We start from the raw sequence: 25,675 nt of genomic DNA on the forward strand, positions 1-25,675 counted from the left end.
TGCTGGCCTGCTCTGAGAGTCAAGGGCGTGGGGGTGGGGAGGGCGGTGTAGAGGGAGGGGCGGCGAGGTGGGTACAGGCTGGGGATCAGCGGGCTGGAGCGTTGCACGCCCACCAGGGGCCGGAGCCCGCGGGCGCGCGGCGCGGCACGGAGCGTGCATGCACGGGCGCCCCGGCGGGGAGCCTCGGCGCGCGCCCTTCCTCCGCACCGCCCCCAGTCACGTGACGCCGGCTGGCTCGCTTCTACGCTTGAGCGCCTTAACTTGCTCCATTTCTCCCCCTCCCTCCTTCTCGCCTTCCCTTTCATTCCCCCCCACCCCCACCCCGACACCAGTTCTCGCTAGAGCGGCGAGAAGCCCGCCCCTACGTCCTCTTGCTTCTCGTGCTCATTGGCTGAGGCGGCGAGGACGCGTCTCCAGGGCGAGTGGCAGCCATTGGTGCGGGGGGCGATCCGAGTTCCCGGATGAGGGAACATTCTGCAGTATAAAGGGAGCGGGGAAGGCGGGAGACAGCGCAGTTTGAATCGCGGTGCGCCAGAGCAGTCGCCGGCGGGATCTCTGCCCGGGTGTTTGCTGGGTCCATTCTCTGCCGTGAGCGTGTGTGCGACAGAGCTTCACGCACAACTCGAAATGGTAAACTTAGCAGAAGAGCCTGAAGGATTCCGCGGGCTGGTTCCCGGCTGGAGAAGGGGGAGGGGAGAGGGGGAGGGCACCGTTACACACCGGGGACTAGGGGGAGAAGCGGCGGTTAGGGGCGCGCGCGCGCGCCTGGACGACTCGAGGGAGGAGGAGGAGGAGGAAGCGGAGGAGAGGGGGACGGTTGGGGGAGGGATGGAGGGAGGGAGCCGCCTCCGGTCTCGTGGCGGCGGCGGCGACGGTTGGTGGCGCGCGTGCGCGGCGCCGCGCGTGCCCGGGGCAGGGGGCGCGCGCGCGCTCCCGGAGGCCCGCGCGCGGCGGCCCCAGCGCCACCGGCGGGCGGGCGGGCGGGGAGCCGCGGGGGCCCCGGGGAGGCGGGGGCGGCCTCCCTCCCTCCTCCCATCCCCCGCCCGCTCGCGCCCGGGGAAATGCTCGGGCCGGGCGTTGGGAGGCCCCGCGGAGGGGGAGGGGGCCCGGCGGTCGGGCTGAGGACCTCCACCCCCCGACCCCTCCTCCCGCCCGCATGGGTGTGTGCCCCCTCCAGGCTGGCGGGAAGGCTGGGAAGGACTCCGGAAAGGCGAAGACAAAGGCGGTTTCCCGCTCGCAGAGGGCTGGCTTGCAGGTCAGTGGGGATCGCCCCTTGGGGAGGGCGGGCGGGCGGGCGGGTCCCCCCCCCTCGCTCGTGGGCTCGGGAGGGAGGCGGCGGTGGGAGCGCGGGCACCCGCTGTCCCCGCCCGGGTCGAGATTTGGCGGGAGTGCCGGCGAGCCCGGCCCCCGCCCGGCCGGATCGTTTTTGTGCATTCTTGGCGTTTTCTCCAAGTTCCCAGTGGGCCGCATTCATCGGCATCTGAAGTCCCGGACAACGAGCCACGGGCGCGTGGGAGCCACCGCCGCCGTGTACAGTGCGGCCATCCTGGAATACCTAACTGCAGAGGTAAAGGGCCGCTGCGGCTCCCGGAGCGCCGGGAAGAGGCGGAGGGGCTGGAGGGGAGGTGGCCGCGGCCGCGTCTGGACGCCAGGGGGAGCCCGGGGTCACTGGGCGGCGAGGGCCGGCGCGGGGGAGCGAAGTTGGCGCATTGATGGAAGGCTCGTCCCCGCAGGTCCTGGAGCTGGCAGGAAATGCATCGAAAGACTTAAAGGTGAAGCGCATCACCCCTCGCCACTTGCAGCTCGCCATTCGTGGGGATGAAGAATTGGACTCTCTTATTAAGGCAACAATTGCTGGTGGTGGTACGTAGCCGACCTTACCTACGGTTGCCAGAGGGAAAACCGCTGTGAAGTTTTGATCAAGCTTGCACTCGGTTGTTAGCGTAGACGTTACTAATGACTTTGTAGAGCTGCAATTTAGTGTGTCGGCCTGTAGAAAAGCTGCCCTGCCATATTCAGGCAGTTTGTATTCTGCGTGTAAGCAGTCTGCTTTCGTTGAAATGGAAAAATAATGTTCTTTTTTCAAGTTGGACTAATTAGCCTTTTAATTAAGAACTATAAAGAGGGGCAGATACAGATTCTATGCTAGTGCTCTTAAATAGTTAATTTGCATCATGCTTTAAAAAAAGAAAGCTTCTAATCCTTTAACACTCTTATAGGTGTGATTCCACACATCCATAAATCTCTGATTGGAAAGAAAGGACAACAGAAGACTGTTTAAAGGATGCCTGGATTCCATGTTATCTCAGGACTCTAAATACTCTTAACAACTGTCCAGTGTTGGTGATTTCCAGTGGACTGTATCTCTGTGAAAACCACAATTTTGCCTTTTTGTAATTCTATTTTGATTAAGTTGGAAGCTTACTTAGCTTTCCAGCCAACCAAATTTCTGCATTGAAGTCTTAACCATATTTAAGTGTTACTGTGGCTTCAAAGAAGCTATTGATTCTGAAGTAGTGGGTTTTGATTGAGTTGACTGTTTTTAAAAATCTGTTTGGATATTAATTGTGATGCAGAAGTTATAGTAACAAACATTTGGTTTTGTACAGACTTTTATTTCCACTCTGGTGGATAAGTTCAATAAAGGTCATATCCAAAACAAGTTTTGTTTCTTGAATTTTTGTGTTTCATAGCGGAAAGATAGCTCTGTTTTGATCCAAATGCTCGTAAGTCAGATGAGCCATCTGAAAATACATGGCCTAGTAACTTAAACGTAGGTTTCTCTTGATCAACTAGAGTGGGAAGTAACTTCAACCCAGAAGCAAATCAAATGCATCTGCAGCTCTAAAAATAGGTGATGCATTGAAAATTAGTAAAGGTTGAGACAGCATTTTTCAAAGGTTGAGAAGCTTCTCAGTCTCTGTACATACCTGGGTAGCTGTGTCCCCACTAATGTCATAACTTTTGCCAAATGTCATCGTAATTAGGAAAAGATAGTACTGTAGGTCACCACAAAAAGGTAGATGAAGACATAAGCAACTCATCCTGAAACATAATCCTTGGATGAGTTAGACCAAACTGTGGGTAGGGGCCCACAAAGGAAAGCGTTAGGCCTATGAGAGCAAGATGGCAGCTATTAATGAGTGGATCTTGTATACCTGTATGAAATCCCTTTTTGTAAAAGACTAGTGTTTACCAGAAAACCACTTGTCACAGCTTTATTTGTGGTTTCTTTACCAAACGTAGTATTATGGCTTTTTTTTTTCAGGTTTTCTCAATGTGTAGTTGTGAATATTTTTTTTATACTCTTGGACGAGACACATTTGTGCGATTATACTCAGATTTTTAAAATTCCTACCATTTTGTGTATGCATGTGTGTGTGTATATATATATATACATACATATACATCATAGCAGATACAAGTGCAAATCAGGATGTCACAGCAAAAACCTGCATTTTAATGGCTTGTGCTTAAATGGATCTCAAAATTTAATTGGTATAAAATAAGACCCTTTACCAGTAGATCACTGGTTCTTTACTAAATGGGCTTCCCGAAATATCTGAATGTTCAAAATGAGATTAGTTGTATTAGGACTTGTTGCCAGTTTAGTGGGGCTTGACCAACACTTGTGTTCTGTTTAAGCAGCCTGCAGAAAGTCAGTTGCCATGGGATACGGTGCGAGGCTGACTAGTGAAAGCTGTATTGACACCTTAATAAAATGGGCATAAAAATGTGTGCTGCATGTTGAGAAGTCCTTTTTACTATCAAAATAGTATAAGTGGTTTTAAGGACATGGCAATTTGCTGCAGATGGCTAATAAAGCAATTTTTGTTAAAACATCTTGCCAGCTAAGTGATGCATTTGCACTTTTAGGTTTTGGGGTTTATCAGCTGTTTCAAATCTGGATAAAACGGTGCATTTGGGGAAGGAAAGCTAGCTGGAGCCGGGGTTAAAGCAGCCACTCTCCTACATGGCACGTGGTATGTGCGCAGTGACTGCGGGCCGGCGGCGGGCCTTCTGTCGGCCCCGCCTCCCGCACGCCAGTCTTGGGTTACCATGGAGGCGGTAACTACACCCTCGGCCGAGTGCACTCCAGGGACGCTCGGCAGGGAAACCAGGTTCCTAGCGCCCCCTAGAGAACGACAATCCCGAACGCCCGGTCGGGGGCCTCCCCAAACCCTAACCTGCCCCCGTTGCAGTCACCCCGTCCCTGCCACATTCCCCGGGCCAGGGCTTTCTCGGCGTGGAGGCGGGGCTCCCGCCTAGCCGGGGGACCCAGCCGTCAGAGCCCTGGGCGCCGCAGTGGTGACGGCCTGCCCACCCCTCCGGGGGCTCGGTGGTATCACCCGTGCCCCTCCCCCGCCGTCGGGCCCCTGTGGTAGGCTCCGCCCGACTCCTGCGCCCTCCCAGCCTGGCTCTGCGGTTCGCTTCGGACGTTTCGGCACTCCAGCCTCGACAGCCCCCGCACTGCCTGAGCCGGGCCCGCCTGGGCGCTAGTCCCGGCCGGGGTCGGGGTCCGGGATGCGGCCTGCCCTAAGCCTAGCCGCCGCCGCCGCCGGATCGGGAGGCCGCCCGTGAGGAGGCGGAGCCGCCTGTCCCCGGAGGCCTGCGGCCCGGCCCGGCCCCTATCCCACCTCGGGCGCCCCGCCCCGGCCCGGCCCTCCCCCGCCTCCGCCCCCGCCTTCGCCGCTCTGGCTTCCGCCCCCTTCTCGCTGCGCTGCCGGAGGAAACGGAAGAAGGAGCGAGCCATGGAGGGGAACCGGGACGAGGCGGAGAAATGCATCGAGATCGCCCGGGAAGCTCTGGAGGCCGGCAACCGCGACCGGGCCCTGCGCTTCCTGCACAAGGCGGAGAAGCTCTACCCGTCCCCCACGGCCCGCGGTGAGTGAATCCGCCGCCGGCCCCGCCGGGAGAGGACGGGGAGGCCCGGCCTGGCCGCTCCGGCCCGACACACCCCCGCGGGGCCTGCATCCCGGCCCGGCCTCCCCTACCCCTCCCCGGCTCCACCTCGAGGGGCCCGGGTGGCCCCCGCGGACCCCGGCGCGGGGATTGGGGGCCGAGATGCCCCGGGAGAGCCGGCGAACCCTCGGGGACCATTCCCCGGCCTGGCAGCCGTCGCCCCGGGGGCCGAGAAGTCCTTCCCCGAGCAAACAGCCGCGGGTCCCCGGGAGGGCCGTGCCCCCGGGAGGCGAGCGTCGGGGGAGGACCTCGGGCTGGGCCGGAGCCGGGAAAGGAGGTCAAGCGCCGATTGCGGGGTGCGGTGCGGCGGGCTAAGCCTGGACCCCAGAGCCGAGATGGCTTTTCTTGGGGTGATCCGGTTGCAGAAGCCATGGTCCTTGTTCGGGTCACCCCCAGCTGGGCCTCCGCCCTGCCCGGGAAACTTTAAGAGCAGAAAGGGGCTTCAGGGCTGGCTAGGTGATGCCCAGTGTCCGTGCCCTTTGCTTCTGGCCACTTAACTGCACATTAACCCTCTAGTCCGTGAGCGATAGGAAAGTTTAACTTTTTTAACTTAAGCGACTTAAAATCAGCTGCTTGTTATTGTCTGACGCGACTCTTGAGAAATCATCTAATCCAACGCCTTAATTTTACAGCCGAGGAAACTGAGGCCCAGGGCTTGGAAGGTTTGGAAGACCACTGTTTGGTAAAGGTCTATTTTGTAAAGGTCTGGGAGGGAATAGGAGAAAATAGCTATCCCTGCCCAGTTATGGGATCCCTGGTTTTCATGGTTGGCAGGGCCCTCTCTGGCCATCCAGTCCAACCCCTACCTGGGAAAGAATCCCTTCTACAACCTTTTGTGGACAAATGATCTTTCAGCCTTGGCTTAAAAACTTCCGGTAAGGTGGAATCCACTGCTTCCTGAAGCAGCCTATTCCACTTCTAGGCAAATTTACCTCTGCAGCTTTGATCTGTTATTCCTAGATCTGCCCTAGGGGGCCAAACAAAACCCATTCCTCTTCCATATGCCAGTGTTTCAAGTACTTGAAAAGAACTGGCATGTCAGAGAGTTGGAAGGGACGAGTGGAAATCATTTAGTCCAACTAATTTTAGAAATGAAAAAACTGAGCCTTAGACTAATCCTTGCCCAGGTGACGGGACTGGTAGAGCAGCTCAGGTCCTCTGGCTCCACATAGAGCTCCCTTTCCACTGTACCCCCTAAGTCTTCTCTTCTGCAGGCAAAATCTTGCCCTTTCCTTCAGGCCCATCGTGATTTGAATTCAAGGCTTTTCATCACCTGTCACATAGTTATCTCTTTAAAAATGCCTGTCACTTGATTAGTTGCCTTCATCTGGACACTTTCTTGATTATCAATATCAGTATCCTTCCTAAGATGTGGTGTGTGGAACTGTGGTTGTACCAGGACATGGCACAGTTGAACTGACTCTGTGTTCTTGGAGGCTGTGCCTCTCCATGCAGCCCCAGCACACTGTTAATTCATACTGAATTTACAGTCCGCAAAAAACTCAAGGTCTTTTTTTCCCTTCAGATTGTTGTCTAATCGTGCTTTCTCATTATATGTGAAGTGTATCTATAAGACTCCATTTATAAGAAGGGCCTGTGATTTCGGAAGGAACCTATGGGAACACCCTCAGCAGATCTAACCTCTGTATGGCTTAGTTGACAAGATGTGGGAGCTGTTTGCAACATCTAGAGCTTAAGTGACTTGCCCAGGGTCACTTAACTAGTAAGTGTCCCAAGGTGGGTCCTATTGACTCCTAACCCCGGAAGGTTTATCCACTCTCCCGTGCTGCCTCAGTAAGACTTTACGTTTTCATTTTGGATTTCGCCTGATTGGATTCAGTCTAATGCTGTAGCCTATAAAGCTCCTAACTGTGGCTCCCGACTTTGTGAAAGTCTTCTTATTTAATGAGCACGCCACGTATGCCGTTATTTGCACCATCTAAAGTGTTAAAACAGCACAGCACTGAGTTCAGATCCTTGTTTTACTCAAGGAGTTCAGTTACTAAAACTTTTGTTTCTATCTCCACAACACCTCTAACGTTTGTCCTCTTCACTCCACTCCCACAGCCAGCACCCTTGTTCAGCCTCTGATCACCACACAGGCACCTAAGTGGTTTTCCTGACTATGTCACTCCCTAGACAGTAAACTCCAGTGGCAACCTGGTCCCTCTAAGATTATACGTCAGCTCCTCTGCCTGGCGTCTGAGAGTTTGACAACTTGGGCCTTTCCTATCCTAGCATTCTTAGACATTCTGCCCTTCTACACACTCCAAGGCCCAACTCTGCCGGCTTCCTTGTTCCTCACCCATGACATTCCATCCCTTGTCTGCCCCTTAGAATACTGAGTTTCCTTCAGCCCAACACCATCTTCTGCTGGAAAGCTTTCCTGGTCCTGCTTCCTTGTATCTGCTCTGTTATGTGTGTCTTGTAGAGACAAATCTCTGTTGTTAGACTATGTTCCTGGAGAAAAATGACTGTTTCATTTTTTTGTCTTTTTATTCTCAGTGCCTGGTAAACAGTAGGTCCTTAATAAGTGCTTAGTGATCGATTCAAGATAAGCACATGAGTTATCACAAAGCAGTGTCATGGATTAGTATGAATGATGAACGAATGAATGATGAAACAGTCCAGAAGGAGAGAGCTGTCGTAGGGGTAGTTAAGGAAGACAACTTTAGCAAAAATTTTGGTAACAGAGAATTTTATATTTGTTTATTAATATCAGAATTTCTTTGATCTGGGCATTCTCTTGAACCCTATGATGCAAAACACCCAATATATATTAAATGTGTACTGTTATGTGGTAGTATGCTGTAGTGCACAGGTAGTTGGCCCATGTGCCAGGAAAACCTGTAGCCTTGCCCCTGACACACACACACTGGCTCGGTGTCCTTGGCAAGTTACTTATTAACCCCCTCAGTGCCCAGGCAATGCTCTAAGACTCTTTTTAAGTTTCAGAGAAGGTGCTGACCTGCATTGGGAGGAGAGATTGACTCATCTGGGAGCTCCCTATGTCCTGACCCCCCTCCTTATTCCTGCTTCAGTGTGTGGCACTCTGCTACTCTTAGTTGTAAATACAGAACAACTACTGTGAAAATTCGTAGGCTTGGGATAGCCGCCAAGGACCTTGACTACCAGCTAGGCCAGGAATTTCCAAGTTTCCTTGATCATATGCTCCTGTCAGTTTCCTTTTCTTGGTGGCTAGGTGAGGGGTTTTCTTAATGGCACCTGCCCCAGACTGCTGGCATAGATACTTGGGGCTAGTTAGGTTTTTTGTGCCGTGAGGGACTCCAGGGGAAGGCTGGGAGATTGTGCCTTATGGGGAAAAGGTGGAGTAAGGGAGGACAGCCCCCTAGGCTGTCATGGGTGAAGGGTAGATGTGGTTGGGTTGGAGAACGGGGTGTTGCTCATCTTCTCACCCTGGACCCCTGGCGTTCTTAGGATCATAGATGTAAAGCAAGAAGGAACATTGGGGCTCCAGGTTTTCATTTTACAAAGGCTGCAACTGAGGAACAGAGAGACTGACTTATCCAGAGTCACACCGCCAGGCCCAAGCACCCAAGAGGAGTAGCCCCTTTGGGGGCCCCCACTTTGGAGACCAGTGATCCAGCCCCTAAGGGACTTGCCACATAGAGACCGAGAGAACCAGCGAAGTTTCTGATTCTAAGGTCCCTTTCAGCTCTAAAATGCTGAACCTTTTATTTTTTTTCCTGTTGAACCAATGATTTGTCCCTGTAGATAGCTTCTGTTGAGGAACTTCCTTTAATGCCTATGAGCACTTTCTCTGCAACTGTAGTCTTCAGAGAGTTGCTCAGGTACACTGGGAAGTTTAGTGAATTGCCTGGCCAGGTGTCCAGCATCTTTCCAAGGCAGGACTTGAACTCTTTCTATCCACTACCCTCATCTTACTTTAAGAACCCTGTTAACATTTCTGATTAGTTAATGACTGTGTCCTGGCATTAATCTAATTAGTACTGACCCTTATCCAAATCAGCAGGGTTCTTAATGATGCTATTTATTAGCATCACGAGGAACTTTTGAACTCAAGGAAACATTAAGGTATCTCTATTACAATAAAATTGTGGAGAGCTGCAATCCTCGAGACGTTCTGGAGTAAGGGTTCTTAGACTTTTTTATGTCATGAACCCCTTTGTTAGTCTGGTGAAGCCTATGGACCCCTTCTCAGACTTCCATTTCAAATGCATAAAACAAAATACGTAAGATTACAAAAGAAACCAATGATGTTGAAATAGTTTTAAAAAACAATTTCATCCACTCCAAGTCCTAGGTAGATGTTTATTTACTTTAAAGCATAAAACCTAGTTTGACTTGAATTACTTTAAATGGAAGCCTAAGTAGCAGCCATGTGGCACTGGGAGAAATGAAACTAGAACATCCTCAGTGGTGGTCATTGCACAATTATACTTGTTCTCTATTTTTAACTGGTAGTTTATACTCTTTTAACAACACTTTATAGTTTTATTCCCGTATATGATTTTATACTTAAGTTTTAATAACTTGACATCCACATTCAGCTTCCTTCCTTTTACTCCATTCTTAATTTAACTTACCAGTTAGTTTCATTTACCTTTTCTTACAGATCTTGCCTCCTGTTCTTCTCAGGTCCTTCTTAATCCTTTTCTTCTTTCTTCTTACACGTGAATTGGTCTCCTTCATTTCTTCTAGTTCTCCCAAATTTCTCCTCCCCAAATTCAGTCCCTGGCCTCTTTCACTTTCAAACCCTGCAGATCCTTCAGTTTTCTTCTCTTAAGAGGCAGCATGACGCAGTAGAAAGAACACTGCCTCTGGAGTCTGAGGATCTCTGTTCAAATTCTGCCTCTTGATGCTCCCTACCTGTGTGGCCTTTTTTTAAGATGGCCCCTGAGGTCCCTCCCTGCTCTGGATCTATGATCTTTTGATCTCACGTCCTTCATTTCCAGTTCCTTCTGTCGCTTAACCCATTCTGGCAGCTTGACTTACTAATAGAAAATCTGTAATATCGTAAATAATTATTTTTTTCCAGATAGCCTAATGGCTATGTATGATATCATGGTACGTTTGTCAGTGTTGGTTACTAGTATATTTGAAATTCTTTTCATAGAATCTTTAGTTTTCATAGCTCCTGGGCACAGTCAATATTGCGGGTTCATTGGATAATTTAGCACCAAGTGTTTTCCATGCTGAAATGGACCTCCTATCTTCTCCCCCATCCCCCATCTGTCTGATGAAGTCTCTTTGAGTCCCTACACAGATTCCTCCAATAAAGGCTTTCTCTCCAAGTGAAGTGATGTCACCCCATCCCCTCACCCCAGTATCTCAATCCTTGACTTCAATATTTTTGTAGTTCTCTAACTTTTCCTGTGTATCACAGGGTTCTCCCCCCCCCCCCCCCCGCTTTCTATACTGTGTACTCAGCCCCTTATTAAACTAGAATTCTGAAACGGGGTTTGGGTTTGTTTGTTTTGTGTTTCTAGGGCCTGGCACAGTGACTTGCTCGCTTTTTTTTTTAATCCCCCCCCCATATTATTTCTTTGGGCTTGTCAGTATGGAAACTCACTCCAACTTACCTGTTACTAACAGATCAGGTGACGATTATTGACTTACAGTCTTAGTTACCTAGGGTGGTCACTGAGAGGGCGAGTGATTTGTCCATGGTCACATAGGTCGCAGAAGGAGGGCTTGATTCTAGGTTATCCTGACTCCAGGACTGGCCTTCTGTCCAGTACATTATCATTTACACAGTAGGATTTAATAGCTGATAATTCCATTTGTTGAATGAGAGTAGTATACAGAAGCATTCTTTTTTAAAATTAATGTATTTTTCATTTTCAACATTCATTTCCACAAGATTTGGAGTTCCAAATTTTCTCCCTATCTCTCCCCTCTCCACACCCCAAGACATCGTGCATTCTGAATACCCCTTCCCCTAATCTGTCCTCCCTTCTATCACCGCCCCCCTTCTCTTATCCTTTTCCCCTGCTGTTTTCCTGTAGGGCAGGATAGATTTCTGTACCCCCATTGCCTATATATCTTATTTCCCGTTTGCATGTAAAAACAATTTTTAACATTTGTTTTTAAAGCCTTGGGTTCCAAATTCTCTCCCTTCTTTCATCCCCACCCACCCTCATTGAGAAGAAAGCAACTCTATTACAGGTTATACATGTATAGTCATGCAAAACACTTCCATAGTAGTCATGTTGTGAAAAACTAAGTATATTTTCCTTCATCTTATCCCCCCCCACAGTTTATTCTATTCTCTTTTGACCCTGTCCCTTCTCAGAAGTGTTTGCTTCTGAGTATCCCTTTCCCCAATCTGCCCTCTCTTCTCTCATCTTTCCCCCCTCTTATCCCCTTCCCCCCTATTTTCCTATAGAGTAAGATTGATTTCCATACCCAATTAGGTGTGTGTGTTATTCCCTCCTTAAGCCAAATACGATGAGAATAAGATTCACTCATTTCCTCTTACCTTTCCCCACTTCCCCTCCATTGTAAAAGCTTTTTCTTGTTACAGAAGCATTTTTTGAACATCTAGTGGGCATTGAATAATGATTATTATTTTTCCCTATTGGATCATACTATCATGTATGCTTCTAGATAGAAAGTTTTTACTTAGTGGTGCTAATCCATATTCATCTGAATATAGAATGTTTGGGTTTTATTTTTTGCCCAGTTCAGATCTGACTTGTATAAAGCCTGAGAGCATCCTGTAACCATTTTGCTAGTACCACAGACCCAACTTAATCTTCATCGTTCTTTTCTGCAGAAATAATATCAACAGCTTCCCCTTAGATGCTCCTGCTGTTGGTACTAAAAAGTAAAGAAGGCAGATCCTACAAAATCTTGCAGGTAGCTCCCAAATAGATAGGTGTCTTAAGTTCTTAACTGTAAGGCCCCCTCCTTTTCCCTCTTCTTCCTTCTTCTCCTGCATCCTCTGCTTCTCTTCCATGTGACTCTATGGAAAAGCAGGTGGGGCTAATGGGCATATGTGCTAAGGATGTCAAAGGCAGAAAGGTCTCATACGTAATAAAATATTTGTAGAAACACTCTTTATGGTAGCAAAAAATAGGAAACAAAGTGGCTGCCTGTTGGTCGGTTCAACAAATTATATGGTATGTAGATGTCATGTGTTGCGCTGTGAGGAATTCAGCGAAACACAGTTAGATTTTATGAACTGGTGCAAAATGAAGAAAGTCTAAATCAGAAATATGACTATGGCCATGTGGTGGTCATTGTAATGACCAGTCGTGGTTCCAGAGAACAGATGATGAAATGCTGTTAGATGTAGGGGGCAGTTGGTTGCATATGACATCAGTGTCTTATAGGTTGGTTTTGCTTAACTGTTATTCTTTAATATAAGGGAGGATTGAGTGTGTGTGTGTGTGTGTGTGTGTGTGTGTGTGTGTGTTGGGGGGGGGGACGACCAAGTATGTTTGAGGGGAAAAAACTGGCTTAAAAATAAATCAATGGACTTTATTTAAGCAGGTGGAAGGAAGAAGGCAGGGTTTCTCGATATTTGTGTATGGGAAAGGTAAAAATTAAATTAGGGTGACCTATGTGTATTAGTCCTTGACCTGGAAAAAACAAAATCAACCTATTGAATTTCTTGTATTGGAACATTTTTTGTTTCTAAAATGGAAGAATGGGAAGGGATGGAACAAGTATTTATTAAGTTCCTACTCTGTACTAGGCACCATGCTAAGGACATTTTACAAATACTTCCTTTAGTCCTCACAGCAACTCTGTAAAGTAGATGCTATGGTTATCAGCATTTTACTGATAAGGAACCTGAGAGAGATAGAAGTGAAGTGACTTGTCCAAGGTCATACAGCTAGGAAATGCTGAGGCCAGATTTGGGCTTAACTCTTCTTGACTCCAGGCTCAGCCCTCCATCCCCAGTAAACTGAATGTTCTAACAAATAATTTTCTTTTCTACTGCTTCTGTGACCAAATTTTTGTTGATATTATTGTTCAATCTTGTCTGACTCTTCCTGACCCCATTTGGGGTTTTCTTGGCAAAGACACTGGAGTGGTTTGCCATTTCCTTTTCTGGATGAGGAAACTGAGGCAAACAGGATTAAGTGACTTGCCCAGGGTCACACAGCTAGAAATGTCTGAGGACAGATTTGAACTCCAGAGCACTCAGTCCACTTCATACCTGTGACCAAGTATACTTAAGTTTTAATTCTGTTTTTGCCTTAAATCAGTTTTAGAGGCATTTGGCATAATGTTTTCCATTGTTCAAGTTCTGCTAGCCAAAGGCAGTTTGGATGAACAATTAGGTTAGTTTTTTTTCCTTCCAACAGTATGATGTTGTAACATTGATTGGCCTCATCACTCTCTGATTAAGATCACTACTTATTTTCTGGCATAATTTTAGTAACTCAGGCTTAAATAATTGGTTTTCATTAATTAAATTAAGCAGTTATGTAGTACAATGGCTAGTGTTAGACATCTTTCTGTACGATCTGAGTTGGAATCCTCCCTCAGAAATTTACTAGTTGAGGGACCCTGGGCAAGTCACATAATCTCTCTCAGCCTCAAGTTTCCTTATCTGTAAAATGGGAATAAAAATAGTGAGTACCTAGAGAGTTGCTGTGAGGATAAAATGAGAGAATATATAGTGTTTTATAAACCTTAAAGTACAGATGTAAGCGTGAGCCATAAATACATATCAATAGCTGTTTGAAAATGGAATTTGATGCTTCTAGAAGTGGTGGGTTTCCCATTAGTGTTCTTCCGGAGTGGCTACGTGTTGGAATTGTTTTGTGCCTCAGGTAGAGGTTAGATTACATGACCTCTAAAATTCCTTCCTACTCTTCCATTCTGTGCCTTTACTGGTAAAATTTAGTTGTGACCAATTTCTGTACAATACAATTTCAGTATAACAAAAAAGACTTCCTTGTTCCAAATAAGTAAAATGAAAGTACCTTGGAATAGACTTTGACTTGTCTTTATCCACCTATATATTTTGGCCCATTGTACTTGTTCAGAAGTGAGAGCTAATAAATGCCAGTTTAAATTTTAATTTTAGGATTTGAAGATGGTGGGTGACCATGCCCAGATTTTAATTATAGTCAGTTTTTCTAGAGGCAGTATCAGGTCATAAATAAGAGTATGCTTAACTCAGTCAACATTTATTGAGTACGTATTATGTGCCAAGCACTGTGCTGCCTAGTGCCAAGGATACGGAAAAAGAGTACTAGTGCCTGCCCTCAAGGAGCTTACAATCTAATGTGGGAAGACAGCACTCCAAAAGGAAAGGGGAGGAGAGGGGAAGGTGCAGTATATAGCTGGGACGTGATGGAGAAGTCAGAATGCACCCATTTTGAGAAATGAAAGATGGCTGCGTTGAGGCCCTATCTTCAGTCAGGGGCAGAGGTGATGAGATTTGAGTACCAAGGTTGACTCCAAATCATTAGTCAGTCAGTCAGCATTTATTAATCACTTACTGAGTCCTAAGTACAATCAGTGTACTAAGGCTAGGGATGCAAAAAGAGGCTGTCCCTGCCCTCAAGAAGGGCATGACAGTCTAATAAGGGGGCAACATGCAAACAAGTATATACAGAGTGAGCAATATACACAATAAATAGGAACTAATTAGCAGAGGGAAGGTACTAGAATTCAGAAGAGTTAGGGGATGCCTCCTGTGGAAGGTGGGATTTTAATTGGGCCTTAAGCCAGGGAGGCCAGTAGTGGGAAGAGAGGAGGGAGAGCGGTCCAGGTGTGGGGGACAGCGAGAGAGAGTGCCCAGAGCTGAGATGGAGGGTCTAATGTTATGATGGAGAAGGCAAAGGAGAGCAGCCTGGGCACAAGAAATGAAGAGGAAGATGAATTGTCAGAAGATTCAAATTCAAGTTCTGTTTCTGCTACTCAGTAGTTGTATAACCATGAGTTAAGTCACACCTCTCAGCATATTATTTTCTGTAAAATGGGGACACTAGATATTGCACTGCCATCTTTATAGGTTGGTTGTGAATACATATGAAAATGTTTTCTATCTGAAGCCATATATAAATGTAAACTAATATTATCCATATCAGATTTTTCATATTAAATAGGCCTGTTTTTCCTGCATTTGAATTCATGTTAATAACCTAAAGCAGAATAGTATTTGAAAGGCAAATACTCATACACACACAAAAAAATTAGATGAAATTTCAGGAACTAAGCATAAAATTAATTTTGTGTGTACCTACAATTTCCCAATTGTACCTAATAAAGTTAACAGTATTGAAAAGTCTTGTTAGAATTTAGAACTCACATAGGTAAGACATAGAACAATTTTTGTCTTAGAGAAATTGGCCCTTTTAGTAATACCAGAAGAGCATTGGTACCACTAAGCTATTGTAGTGAAATTTCTCAGAAGTTGAGTCACATTGCTTCTTCCTCCACTCTTGCAGTATTTAATTGTGGGAAGGTGGGGGAAGGGAAGAATTGTTAAATACTAGCAACTACTATGTTTCTGGTATTTTAACCATTCTTCCCCCTCTTCTACGTAAAATACTGGGATTTCTTCCAGTTAAGGTCGAAAAAAGCTCTGGTTCAGTACCAAAAAATGGTGTTAACAAGGGAAATGTAGTACTTGTTTTAAGGCCAGGCTTCCGTAATTGAATTATTCAGTGACCAAACTACATAGAAATATACTCTCTTTCTAGTATTTTAACCTATCTCATGATGATTGATGCTAGCTTAACTTCCCTTGTTGACACCTTGTAGTTTGGTCTCTGAATCACTCCGTTATGGAAGCCTGCCTTTCCAATAGGTACTGCATTTCCCTAGTTAACTCTTTGTTATTTGGCGCCAATCCAGGTCTTTTCTTTACCTTATTTTAAAATTATTGTTAATGTAATCTTGAGAGTTGCTGTGACTTCATAGAGTCAGAAAGCCCTGGCTCCACTTTTAACTCTGCCAGTGATTTGGGTAGTGTGTCTCAGAGTGACCCCCTTACCCTCCTAGTGCTCCAGCCGCTGAGAAGCTTTATACCTTAAGAGTCAAATAGTTGCCGGTCACTAACAGTCCTTACCGGAAGGCCCCTATACCAATGAAACTGCCGATCTTAGCTAAAAAAAAAAACAAACCAAAAACCAATTACCTTAGTAACCATGAACAGAAAGCGATCAGACATCAAAAACGAGAGGCCAAAATCTTACCCAGGTCCCTTCGTCTTTTAATATGACGGAACAAAAAGAATTAGGAAATGAGAAAGAGACAAGTAAGATGCTTTGGTTTTTGTTACGTGACCAGGCCTATCTGAAGTGCTGTCATTTTGGACTGTATGGTCCTTTGTCCTTTTTTTTTTTAATATTGTACTCAATATTTATACCATTCTGGGTCTGCTGATTATGTTCTGAATCACCTCAGAGAGGTCTTTCTGTATTTTCTTGTGTGTTTCATAGTTATTTTTGCACCACCATAATATTCCATTATGTTATAAGCCGTCATTTATTCAGACATTTTCTAATTGTTGGGTATGCTATGTAGGTTGTTTACATTTGTTTGCCGATAAAGTAGCTATGCACATTTTTATGCAGATGGGTTCTTTCTATGGTGTTTTTTGAGATAGTCAACAATTTTTGTTTAGTTGTTTTAGCTGTGTCTGACTCTTCATAACCCCATTTGGGGTTTTCTCAGCAAAGGTACTGGAATAGTGTGCCACTTCCTTTTCCAGCTCCTTTTACAGATGAGGAAACTGAGGCAATTAAGTGACTTGCCCAGCATCACACAGCTAGGAAATTTGAAGGCTAGATTTGAACTCAGATCTTCATGATTCCAGGCCTGGCACTCTATCCACTGTGGCATGCCACCTGCCTGCCCCATAGTCAGATATAGAATTATGGAATTGCAAGTTCCTGTGATGCATACTGTTTTCCAAAATGTTTGTATCTATATACTGTCCCACCAGCAATGGACTTGCTCATTTTTTAGACATGTTTTAACATTTTGATTCCCTTTCTACTTCAGTAAGGCCACCTCCCAAGCTGCTTCTTCTTGCCTTATACTCTTCAGCTTTTGCCTAGGGCCTTCCATAAATCCTATTCAATGGACTATCTGACATACTGGGGTACCAGGACAGTAGCAGGCCATCAGTCTGTTATCCCTTTTCTTACTACTGAGTTCCCCTCTTCTTTTACTAATTGAAACATCTCTTTGACTTAACTACATTGAGCAATTCCTACGTATACTTATTTTAGGCCTTTTGGGTGATCCAGTCAGTCAGCCAGTATTGAATAAGGGCCTACAGTGACAGTCCCCGACCTCCAGGAGCTTCCTCGTGTCAGGACAGACAACAGTTACTTAGAGAAATGTATACAAAATGCAATGTGATTTTTTTGGGGGGTGGGGTAAGGCGAACACTAGTTCCTGGGGGGATTGGGAAGAGCTTCACATAGAAAGGGGTGCTTGAGATGACCCTTGAAGAATGCTAAGAGGTGGAAGTGAGGAGGGAATACATCCCACATGGAAAGCATCCTGTGCAAAAGCAGGGGGCTTAGAGATAGTTCTCAGTGCTTAGAGCAGGAGTGAGCAGCCTGCCGTCTTGGGGCCTCAAGTGAGGCCCTTTGACTGATTCAGGCACTGGACGTCCATGAGAGCGGTGGTTCTGTGTTTTGCTTGCTGTTTATTTGGAAGAAGATCCTGGGGGGGGGGGATCGATTGTTTCATCTGTTAAGGAATCTGGTATGATTGTAGCTTTTTAAAAAACCAAACAGCTGGTTTTTATGAATAATAAACACAGTAGGATCGTGTGTTCTCTGCCTTTTTTTTAGTCATTTATGTGATGATAATAAAGGTGTGGTTTGCTTTCACTTGTCAGAGTTTACCTCTTCTCTTTAAGGGTATCCTTGATATGTGTGTAGATCATTCCCATAAAGATTTTATGGAGATAAGATAGTTGGCATGTGGGTTAGCAGTGCCACAGTACTTACTCACATAACACTCTTAAGGTACTGACTCAAGGATAGAAAACAGAAGCTGCTTTAAAAAAAAAAAACAGATCCTGATGTGGACATTTTGCATATGCAGTTTGGTCCCCAAAGTAGAAAGCCACAAAAATTTCAGTTATATGAGGAATTTAGTTAAATTCTGGTAAGTGAGGTTTTAATGTATTTTTTTATGTCTTGTAATGCCCATTTTATAGGAAAGTATTAAACATAGGGCCTCATCCTTTATTTTTTTCTAGTCAGCAAATGTTTATTGAACATCTATTATGTGCAAAATCCTATGTTGGTTTATTCAAAGCTTTAGATTTAATTTAACTTATTAAAAGCCCTATACTGATTATACATTTTGTTGTAGTTTAATAATTTCACAGCTGTGTTGTGAATTTATCTATAGGTTATGATTAAAAACATGTCAGAGAAGGGGGAAAGAATCTATTGCCATTGATGGAAAAACTTGTTGTAGACATGCTGATAGACTTTTCTACTTCTTATTTGTTGTCCTTATTTCATTCTGAGACATTTTTTAAGGATAATCTGAATTAATCAGGTCTCAAATGAAGACTATTTTTTTCTAACTTTTTTTCATCATGTCTTATCTTTTTATGAGTCATAACATTCCCATTGAAACTCTGTAAGATTTTGTATTTTAAACTGGTGTATCTTTTGATGACATTTCACTCTTTATGACAAAGGGAGCGAGTATTTGCTGGCTGAGACGGCTTCTGTGCTTGCTCATCATTGTAGTGATTGCTTTATGTTGGTTAAATTTCAATAAGGAATGATGATAGCCTTTGTCAATCAATGTTTGTTCATTTATCCATTCCCTAACTTTTGATATCAATAGCTTATTGTATAGATCAAGTTGGTCTTCTTTTAGTTACACACCGTGTCTTCTCATCTTTATTCTTCTAATTTGATCTTTGTTTTGATTATTTCTCCAATGAATCAGTTATATACATAATGTATACAGTTGTGATTCAGAAATGAATCCTGCATGAGTAATGCTACCTACCACATTCTTATCCTTGCTATAGTTTTTACATTGTATGATAAGATCACACCTGTGGCTAGCAAATTCTTTGCCATGAGTCTTTTATGCATTTCTGGGCAATATGAAAGACAGTAAAACTCTGAAATTATGATGCCTGTTCATTCAGACTACCTTCACCTTTGAGCTACAGAGGAAGTTCTGGATCACATAATAAATTGGAGGACTAGACACTTTCTCTGATCTCAGCCTCTCAAACCTCTCCTAAATAAGAATTATTTGCAATAGGCAAAGTAATTTCAGTTGTCTTATAAATCCAGAATACCAAGAACCCTAACAAGGTAACAGTCTAATAAACTCACAATGGAAAAGAGTGATCCATAATTCCTCACTCACTCAGCAGTCCCTACCCTAACAGCCACTACCCTTCAGTACACCCAGACAGGGCTGCACAGGTAGACCTCTGGGCTTCCAACAGAACTCAGCTCTGCTGCCTTTCTTCCTGCGCCATGGAAAACCAGAAGGAGAGAAGCTTGTCCTGCTCTGTCCTACAGGAATACAGGCAGACAAGTGAGGAACAGACACAACTCGGAGAGCATGCCAATATGTGTGTGAATTCAGGAGGCCAGGCACAAAGGGGACAGGTATCCATCTGGGGTCAATTCTGTCCCTTGCAGAAGTCGGTTGGGATAGAGACCAAGGCCAGTGAAATGTGAATTGCCCATTTGGGAGGAAGGTGAGGTCCAGCCCTTAGGCCCTAAACAGCCACCAAAAGGCAAGGAGTCAGAAGGTGAGTAACAGGGAAACATGAGGAAAAAAAGCTGAAATTACTCAAGATCTCAGGAGGAAGAAAACTCTGTTTCTTTTGAGTACTAACAGTGTGTGTGTGTGTGTGTGTGTGTGTGTGTGTGTGTGTGTGTGTGTGTGTGTGTGTGTGTGTGTGTTTGTGTGAGATTCTTTTGCAAGATGAAGGAAAATAATGAAACACCCGAGGAGCCAGAGAATCCTGTGAATTCCCAAGAGAGCATGGGGACCATAGCAGAGTGTTCCTGGTTTAAGACAGAAATAAGACTTGTGACAACAGAATTTATGACCTGCACAGCAGAAATAATTTGTTGTTCATTTGTTTTTTAGTCTTGTCTCAGTCTTTGTGACCCCATTTGGGGTTTTCTTGGCAGAGATACTAGAGTAGTTTGCCATTTCCTTCTCCAGCTCGTTTTACAGATGAGGAAACGGAGGCAAACAGGGTGAAATGACTTGCCAAGAATCACACAAATAGTAAGTGTCTGAGGCCAGATTTGAACTCAGGAAGATGAATCTTCCTAACTTCCTAACAGCTGAATGAATTAGCAGAATGAAAAAAACTTGGCTCCACAGTGGCAAACATTACCCAAGAAATGAAAGAGAGAACAACAGATCAGGAATGCAGATACTCAGAAACGGAAGGTCTGGAAGATAAGAGAATCAAAAAAGTAATGTTAAAAGAAAACATGATCTCAAAGCCAAACATTGATCTGGAAAACAAGATCACTAGACATTTTAAAGGTATGTCTCCCAGAAGAATACAAGTCAGAAAACCTGAATACCATAATTCAAGAAAACTGCCCAGACCTTCTCAATACAGAAAATAAAGTGTCAATGAAGGAATTCAAAGATCACCTCCCAAAGAAAACCACTCTGCTGCAAACTTCAGGACAGTTAGTGGTTATGTTTAATCATTCCAATAAACAAACAACAAATTCTGTAAGCGACACCAGGAAAAAGGAGAGGAAATTTGAGTAACACAGGACTGTTCTGTGCCCACCAAAACTGCAGGAGGGAATGGAATGATGTTTTCTGAAGAGCAAAAGGAATTTGGGATGCAACCCAAGGTGACATAAGCCGCAAACATGACTCTAACCATTAACAAAAAAGGATTGATGTTCAGTAAAAGAAGAGGCATTTGAAACATTCCTACAAATAAAATCAGACTTGGGCTAATTATTTGCTTTGCAAATATACTAGACAATAGAAATACAAGATAAATACAGGAATCAGGGAAGGCACAGGTAATGAAGTAAATTACCTTTGTGGGGATGGGGAATTATTTGGGCATAGATTAAATTTCTAACTGCCCTAGTTTCAGAAAATATATTCATTCACCAGAGTTTTTTTTTTATCAGCCTAGTAGCTTATTTTTTCTCCTTACGATTAAAAGTTCCTTGTTAACTTTACTTAAATTAAAAAAAAATTTATTGGTACCATTAATTTTTTAATTTATTTTCCGTGACCAAGCATTTAGTTCCTGTTCTCCCACCCCCACCCATACATATATACACCGAAAAAAAGGGAAAAAAAGCCTTTTAGCAAATATGTATAGTCAAGCAAAACAAATTCCTGCGTGACCCGTGTTTAAAACTATGTCTCATTCTTTGTCACCGCTTGTCAGAAAGAGGGTAACCTCTTTATCAGTGATATTCTGGAATCGTAGTCAGTCGTGTTGATCAGAGATCTTATTTCTTTCAAAGTTATTCCTTTTTACAGTGCTGTTATTGTATAAATTGTTCTCCTGGATATGCTCATTTTACTCTTGTCAGTGCATACAAATCTTCCCAAGTTTCTCAGAAACAATTCCATGCATCGTTTGTCTAGTATTCTTTATATTCAGATACAGTAACTTGTTCATCTGCTAATTCATAACCATCCCCTTAGTTTCTGCCAATTCTTCTCTGCCACAAAAAGAGCTACAATGCTTATTTTTATATATAAGAATCCTTTCCCTGATTCTTTGCGCTCTTTGGGGTATATACCTAGTAGAGGTATCGCTGGGGAGAAGGGAATAAGTATTTGTAGTGAGAATGAGAGCAGCTGTGTGGTACAGTGTATAGAGTGCTGGGTCTGGAGTCAGGAAGACCTGAGTCAGAAAGGCACTTACTAGCTGTGGGACCCTGGGTAAGTCACTTAAATCTGCCTTGGTTTCCTCATCTGAAAAATGAGCCGGAGAAGGAAATGTCAGACCGTTCCGGTATCTTTCCCAAGAAAACCCCAGATGGAGTCATAAAGAGGTAGGCGTGGCTGAAAAGGATTGAAAAGTAACAAGTAGTGATGATGGTAGCTAACATTTAACATGCTAGGCACTGTGCCAGGTGCTTTATAATTATGCCATTGGATCCTCACAACAATTGCTGTTATTATCCCCATATTACAGATGAGGAAACTGAGGCAGGCAGTTGAAGTGACTTGCTCAGGGTCACACAGCTGATCGGTGTCTGAGGTGGGATTTGAATTCAGATCTTCCTTAACTCCAGGCCCAGTGCTGTATCCACTGCACCATCTAGCTGCCTCGGCACATTAACGTTCCTGTTTTTCCACAGCCCCTCCAACATTTGCCATTTTCAAAAAGTTAACTTTTTTGTTAACTTTGCCAGTCTGATATGGATGAGAGAGAAGCTCAGGGTTGCTTTAATTTGCATTTCTTTAATTATTAATAATTTGGAGCATTATTTTTTTGGGTACGGTTTTGATAGCTTGGTTTTCTCCTCTTGAGACCTATTTATGTTTTTGACCATTTATCATTTGGGAAATGAGTACCTTTTTTTTTTCCCCTTAAACACTACAGTCATTTACTGATTGATTATTACTGTGCCAGGGCACCTCTCTCTCCTTTTGCATTTGAGCCCCACTTGTAGCAAAAAAAAAAAGTAAAATTGGCATACAGAGTGGCTACAGTCTGGCATTGTGTGCAGCAGTTTGCTCCTCTGTGTGGAAAGGAGGAAAGTGTTTTATCGTCTGTTTCCCTGGGTCTAAGATTGATCTGCCTACTTTTTTTGTTTATGTTGCTGTAGTCATTGTGTCTGCAGTTCCTCTGTTTTTGCTTTCTTTGCTCTGCATCTCTTCTTGTCTTCCCATATTTCTCTGATTTTCTTATAAACAGTGTTCCAAAAGACTTTGTGTAGTTTTAAACCATTAAAACTTAATACTGCCCTAAGGGTATACTGACCTTTTGGGATATCCCATGTTACCATTTCTCTGGCTGTAATAATATCCCATTAAATACCAATTTGTTCAGTCATTCCAGAATCAGTGAGCAGCCATTTTAAGGATTTGGTTTTGGGGTTTTTTTGCACCATAAAAAGTGTTCCACTGATTTACCTCAGCTCTTCCTTCTCCCCATACTGTTTGGTGACCTTCCCATGTTTGACTCCATGATTATAACTTAATGAAATTGGATATCATTATCTAACTAAAATTTTTTAACTAAAACTTTAGAATGATTGGTACCATTGTTTTAGACTGTATTCTTGTTTGTGTGGACTTTGAGCTTTGAAACTTGCGCTTTCTCTCTTTGGATAACTTTTTGCCAATTTATTCCATGAATGAATGAAAAAGCATTTATTAAATGCTTACTGGGGCAGTGGATAAAGTTCTGGGCCTAGAGTCAGGAAGACCTGAGTCAGAAAGACACTTACTAGCTGTGTGACCCTGGGCAAGTTACTTAACCCTGTTTGCTCAGTTTCCTCGTTTGTAAAATGAGCTGGTTAGAAAGGAATGGCAGACCGCCCCAAAAGGCATCTGAAAGAGTTGGACATGACTGAAAACAACTAAACCACAAAAATGATGACTGTGCAAAAACAGCACTGTGCTAAGCACTGGGGATACTAACAGAAAAGCCTGACAGTCTGAGGAGCTCACATTGCAATTGGAGGAGACAGCACTGTTGAGAGTTTGGCTGCAGGTCAGATGCCAGCGTCCTTAGGATCCAGTGGTATGGCGGATTGGCCATAATTTAGAAAGGTTATAAGACTTCGAAGTTGTGGCTTCTTATCCTCTTAGCCTCACTTTAAGAGGCGACCTGAAAATTAGAGAGCAGGCACTCATCAGATATCTCTGCCATGAAAATGTTTTCTTCTGAGTTTCTCTTAGAGAGTAGCTTAAGGAACTCTGAAATTTGCTAGAACAGCTTGGGGGGTGGGGAAGGTGATGAGTAAGATGTTGATAGATAACAGTTTTTCTTACATTTAACCCAAACTCTGTCTTGCTTAGGGGAATTTTCTAGATGTATTTCACAAACTATTTCCTGGGTCCTGGGCCATCACTAGGATTAATGGAAAATTTTATTTTGATGAGTGAAAGTTTAGCATGAGGCTTATATCTCCAAATTCCCAGTGGTATATACCAAGTTATAGAAGATGGGTGTGTGTGGGGGGGGGTGTGGGTGTGGGGGTGTGTAAAAGTCAGATGTTTAGCACTGGTTTCATCAGTGTTTGGAATTCACATTAAAGGGTACCAGTGCAGAATGGTAACTGTTTCTGCAGTTTGTAATTTTAGAGAATTACCTGAGGTGCTGTATGTGTGAGAGGTAGGGCTTTCCAGGTTGTCTTTGCCAAGAATGACCCTGTATGGACAGTGCTTTTCTGTCTGTGTCTTCCTCTCTCTGTGTTGCTCTCTCTCATCTTTTTCTCACATTTTTCTTTGTTGACTGTTTTTACTTCTTGCTGAGAACTCAGTTTTGAAGCCAAATGTTTGTCACTGTTCTCCTAAGTCTAGACTTGTAGTTGCTGCTTCTAGAATATCAGCAGCTCTAATTTAGGGCTTATCTGTGGGCTGGAGACAAGACATGACAGGAATTTCAAAGGCTCTCTTCACCCTTTTCCTTAACTGTTACAGTAGGCACCTCATTGTTCTCCCTGCCTGAAGTCTCTCCCTACTCTGTTCTATATTCAGCTGCCAAAGTGATTTTCCTAGACTCCAGGTCTCCTCAATAAATTCTAGTGGCTGCCCTGTTCCCTCTAGGAGTAGGATAAGGAGAAAGGCTGAATTTCCATTGTGAAATTATTCAGTGCCTTTAATGCTCCCAAGTTCTTCCCTGAAGTGAAAGGCATCTTTTCCACATCACTAGCCTTTTAGTGATGCTGTATGGCTGAAGGTCATGGAACATCTGTAAAGTATATTATCAGAGGGATGTGTAACCAGAAATGGAGTAGTGACAGTGTAAGCAGTAGCATTGTGTACCCCACTGGTTTGCATGCAGTTTTTCAAAAGTGGGTTTTTTTGTTTTCATATTGCCTACATTTCTCCTTGTAGTCTACCTTCTCACCTTTTACCAAGAACCTTCTTTTTAACAAAGAACTTTTTTAAAAGAGGGGGGAAAACAACAAAATTGATCAATACATTGAAAAATCTGATATCATATGCAGTGTTCTGTACCCATTACCTCCTCCCCTAACCTCCAGTCCTTATGTGGGGCGGGGGGGGGGGTGGCTTCTCTTAGCTCTTCTTTAGGGCCAAGCTTGTTTTTTATAATTTCACCACATTTCGTCTTTGATCATGTTGTGGTGGTGGTTCTTTCATTTTCTTTGTCCTTGTGTACAGCATATTGTTTTTGTGGTGTTGGCACTGCTCATTTTACTTAACGAATCTCTGTATTTGTCACGTACCACACATGATTTGTTTATCCGTTCCCCAGTTGATGAGCGTCTATTTTTTTTTTTTTGCTACCTGTTTTGGTATATGTGGAGCCTTTCTTTTTGTCAGTGACCTCTTTTCAAGTGTATACCTAGCAGTATCCACATAATTTTAACACATCTAGAAAATCTGAGCCTGTGGAGTGAACACCCTGCAGAAGATTTCCTGGAGGGCATGGATAAGACTCATGTAGGTCAAGAAAGCATGGACTGTTATTATCTTCACCTTTGGTAGGAGTAGCCACATCAGTGACATCACAGGATTATGAAGTGTGGGTCCTCAAAGTTGATGGGACAGCCTTCATCATGAAGGTAGCTATTGTTCAATAAACTCAGAAATAATAATC

General features: G+C 44.3%; 2 protein-coding genes across 7 annotated transcripts in view; both read left to right on the forward strand.

The window, feature by feature from the left end:
- Positions 1 to 387: 387 nt before the first annotated feature.
- H2AZ1 (H2A.Z variant histone 1) lies at positions 388 to 2,662 on the forward strand. Of its 2 annotated transcripts, XM_020988287.2 has the most exons (5): positions 388 to 630; positions 1,178 to 1,255; positions 1,454 to 1,567; positions 1,734 to 1,863; positions 2,220 to 2,662. In XM_020988287.2, the coding sequence occupies exons 1-5, from the start codon at positions 628 to 630 to the stop codon at positions 2,279 to 2,281; spliced, it is 387 nt and encodes a 128-aa protein (XP_020843946.1). In that variant the 5' UTR covers positions 388 to 627; the 3' UTR covers positions 2,282 to 2,662. The 2 variants fall into 2 exon arrangements, with proteins under 2 accessions (XP_020843946.1, XP_078004301.1); XM_078148175.1 differs by lacking the exon at positions 388 to 630 and having other exon boundaries at positions 1,019 to 1,255.
- Positions 2,663 to 4,401: 1,739 nt separating this feature from the next.
- DNAJB14 (DnaJ heat shock protein family (Hsp40) member B14) overlaps positions 4,402 to 25,675 on the forward strand; it is a 91,211-nt gene continuing 69,937 nt past the window's right edge. For 2 of the 5 annotated variants that reach the window (XM_078148578.1, XM_078148579.1), the window contains exon 1: positions 4,402 to 4,884. In XM_078148578.1, coding sequence (XP_078004704.1) covers positions 4,752 to 4,884 — 133 coding nt within the window. In that variant the 5' untranslated portion in view covers positions 4,402 to 4,751. The remainder of the gene's footprint in view (positions 4,885 to 25,675) is intronic. The other 3 variants (XM_020988285.2, XM_020988284.2, XM_020988286.2) reach the window with 3 other exon arrangements.

Source organism: Phascolarctos cinereus, unplaced genomic scaffold, assembly GCF_003287225.1.
Source record: "Phascolarctos cinereus isolate Bilbo 61053 unplaced genomic scaffold, phaCin_HiC Scaffold_9;HRSCAF=440, whole genome shotgun sequence".
Classification (NCBI taxonomy): Eukaryota; Metazoa; Chordata; class Mammalia; order Diprotodontia; family Phascolarctidae; genus Phascolarctos; species Phascolarctos cinereus.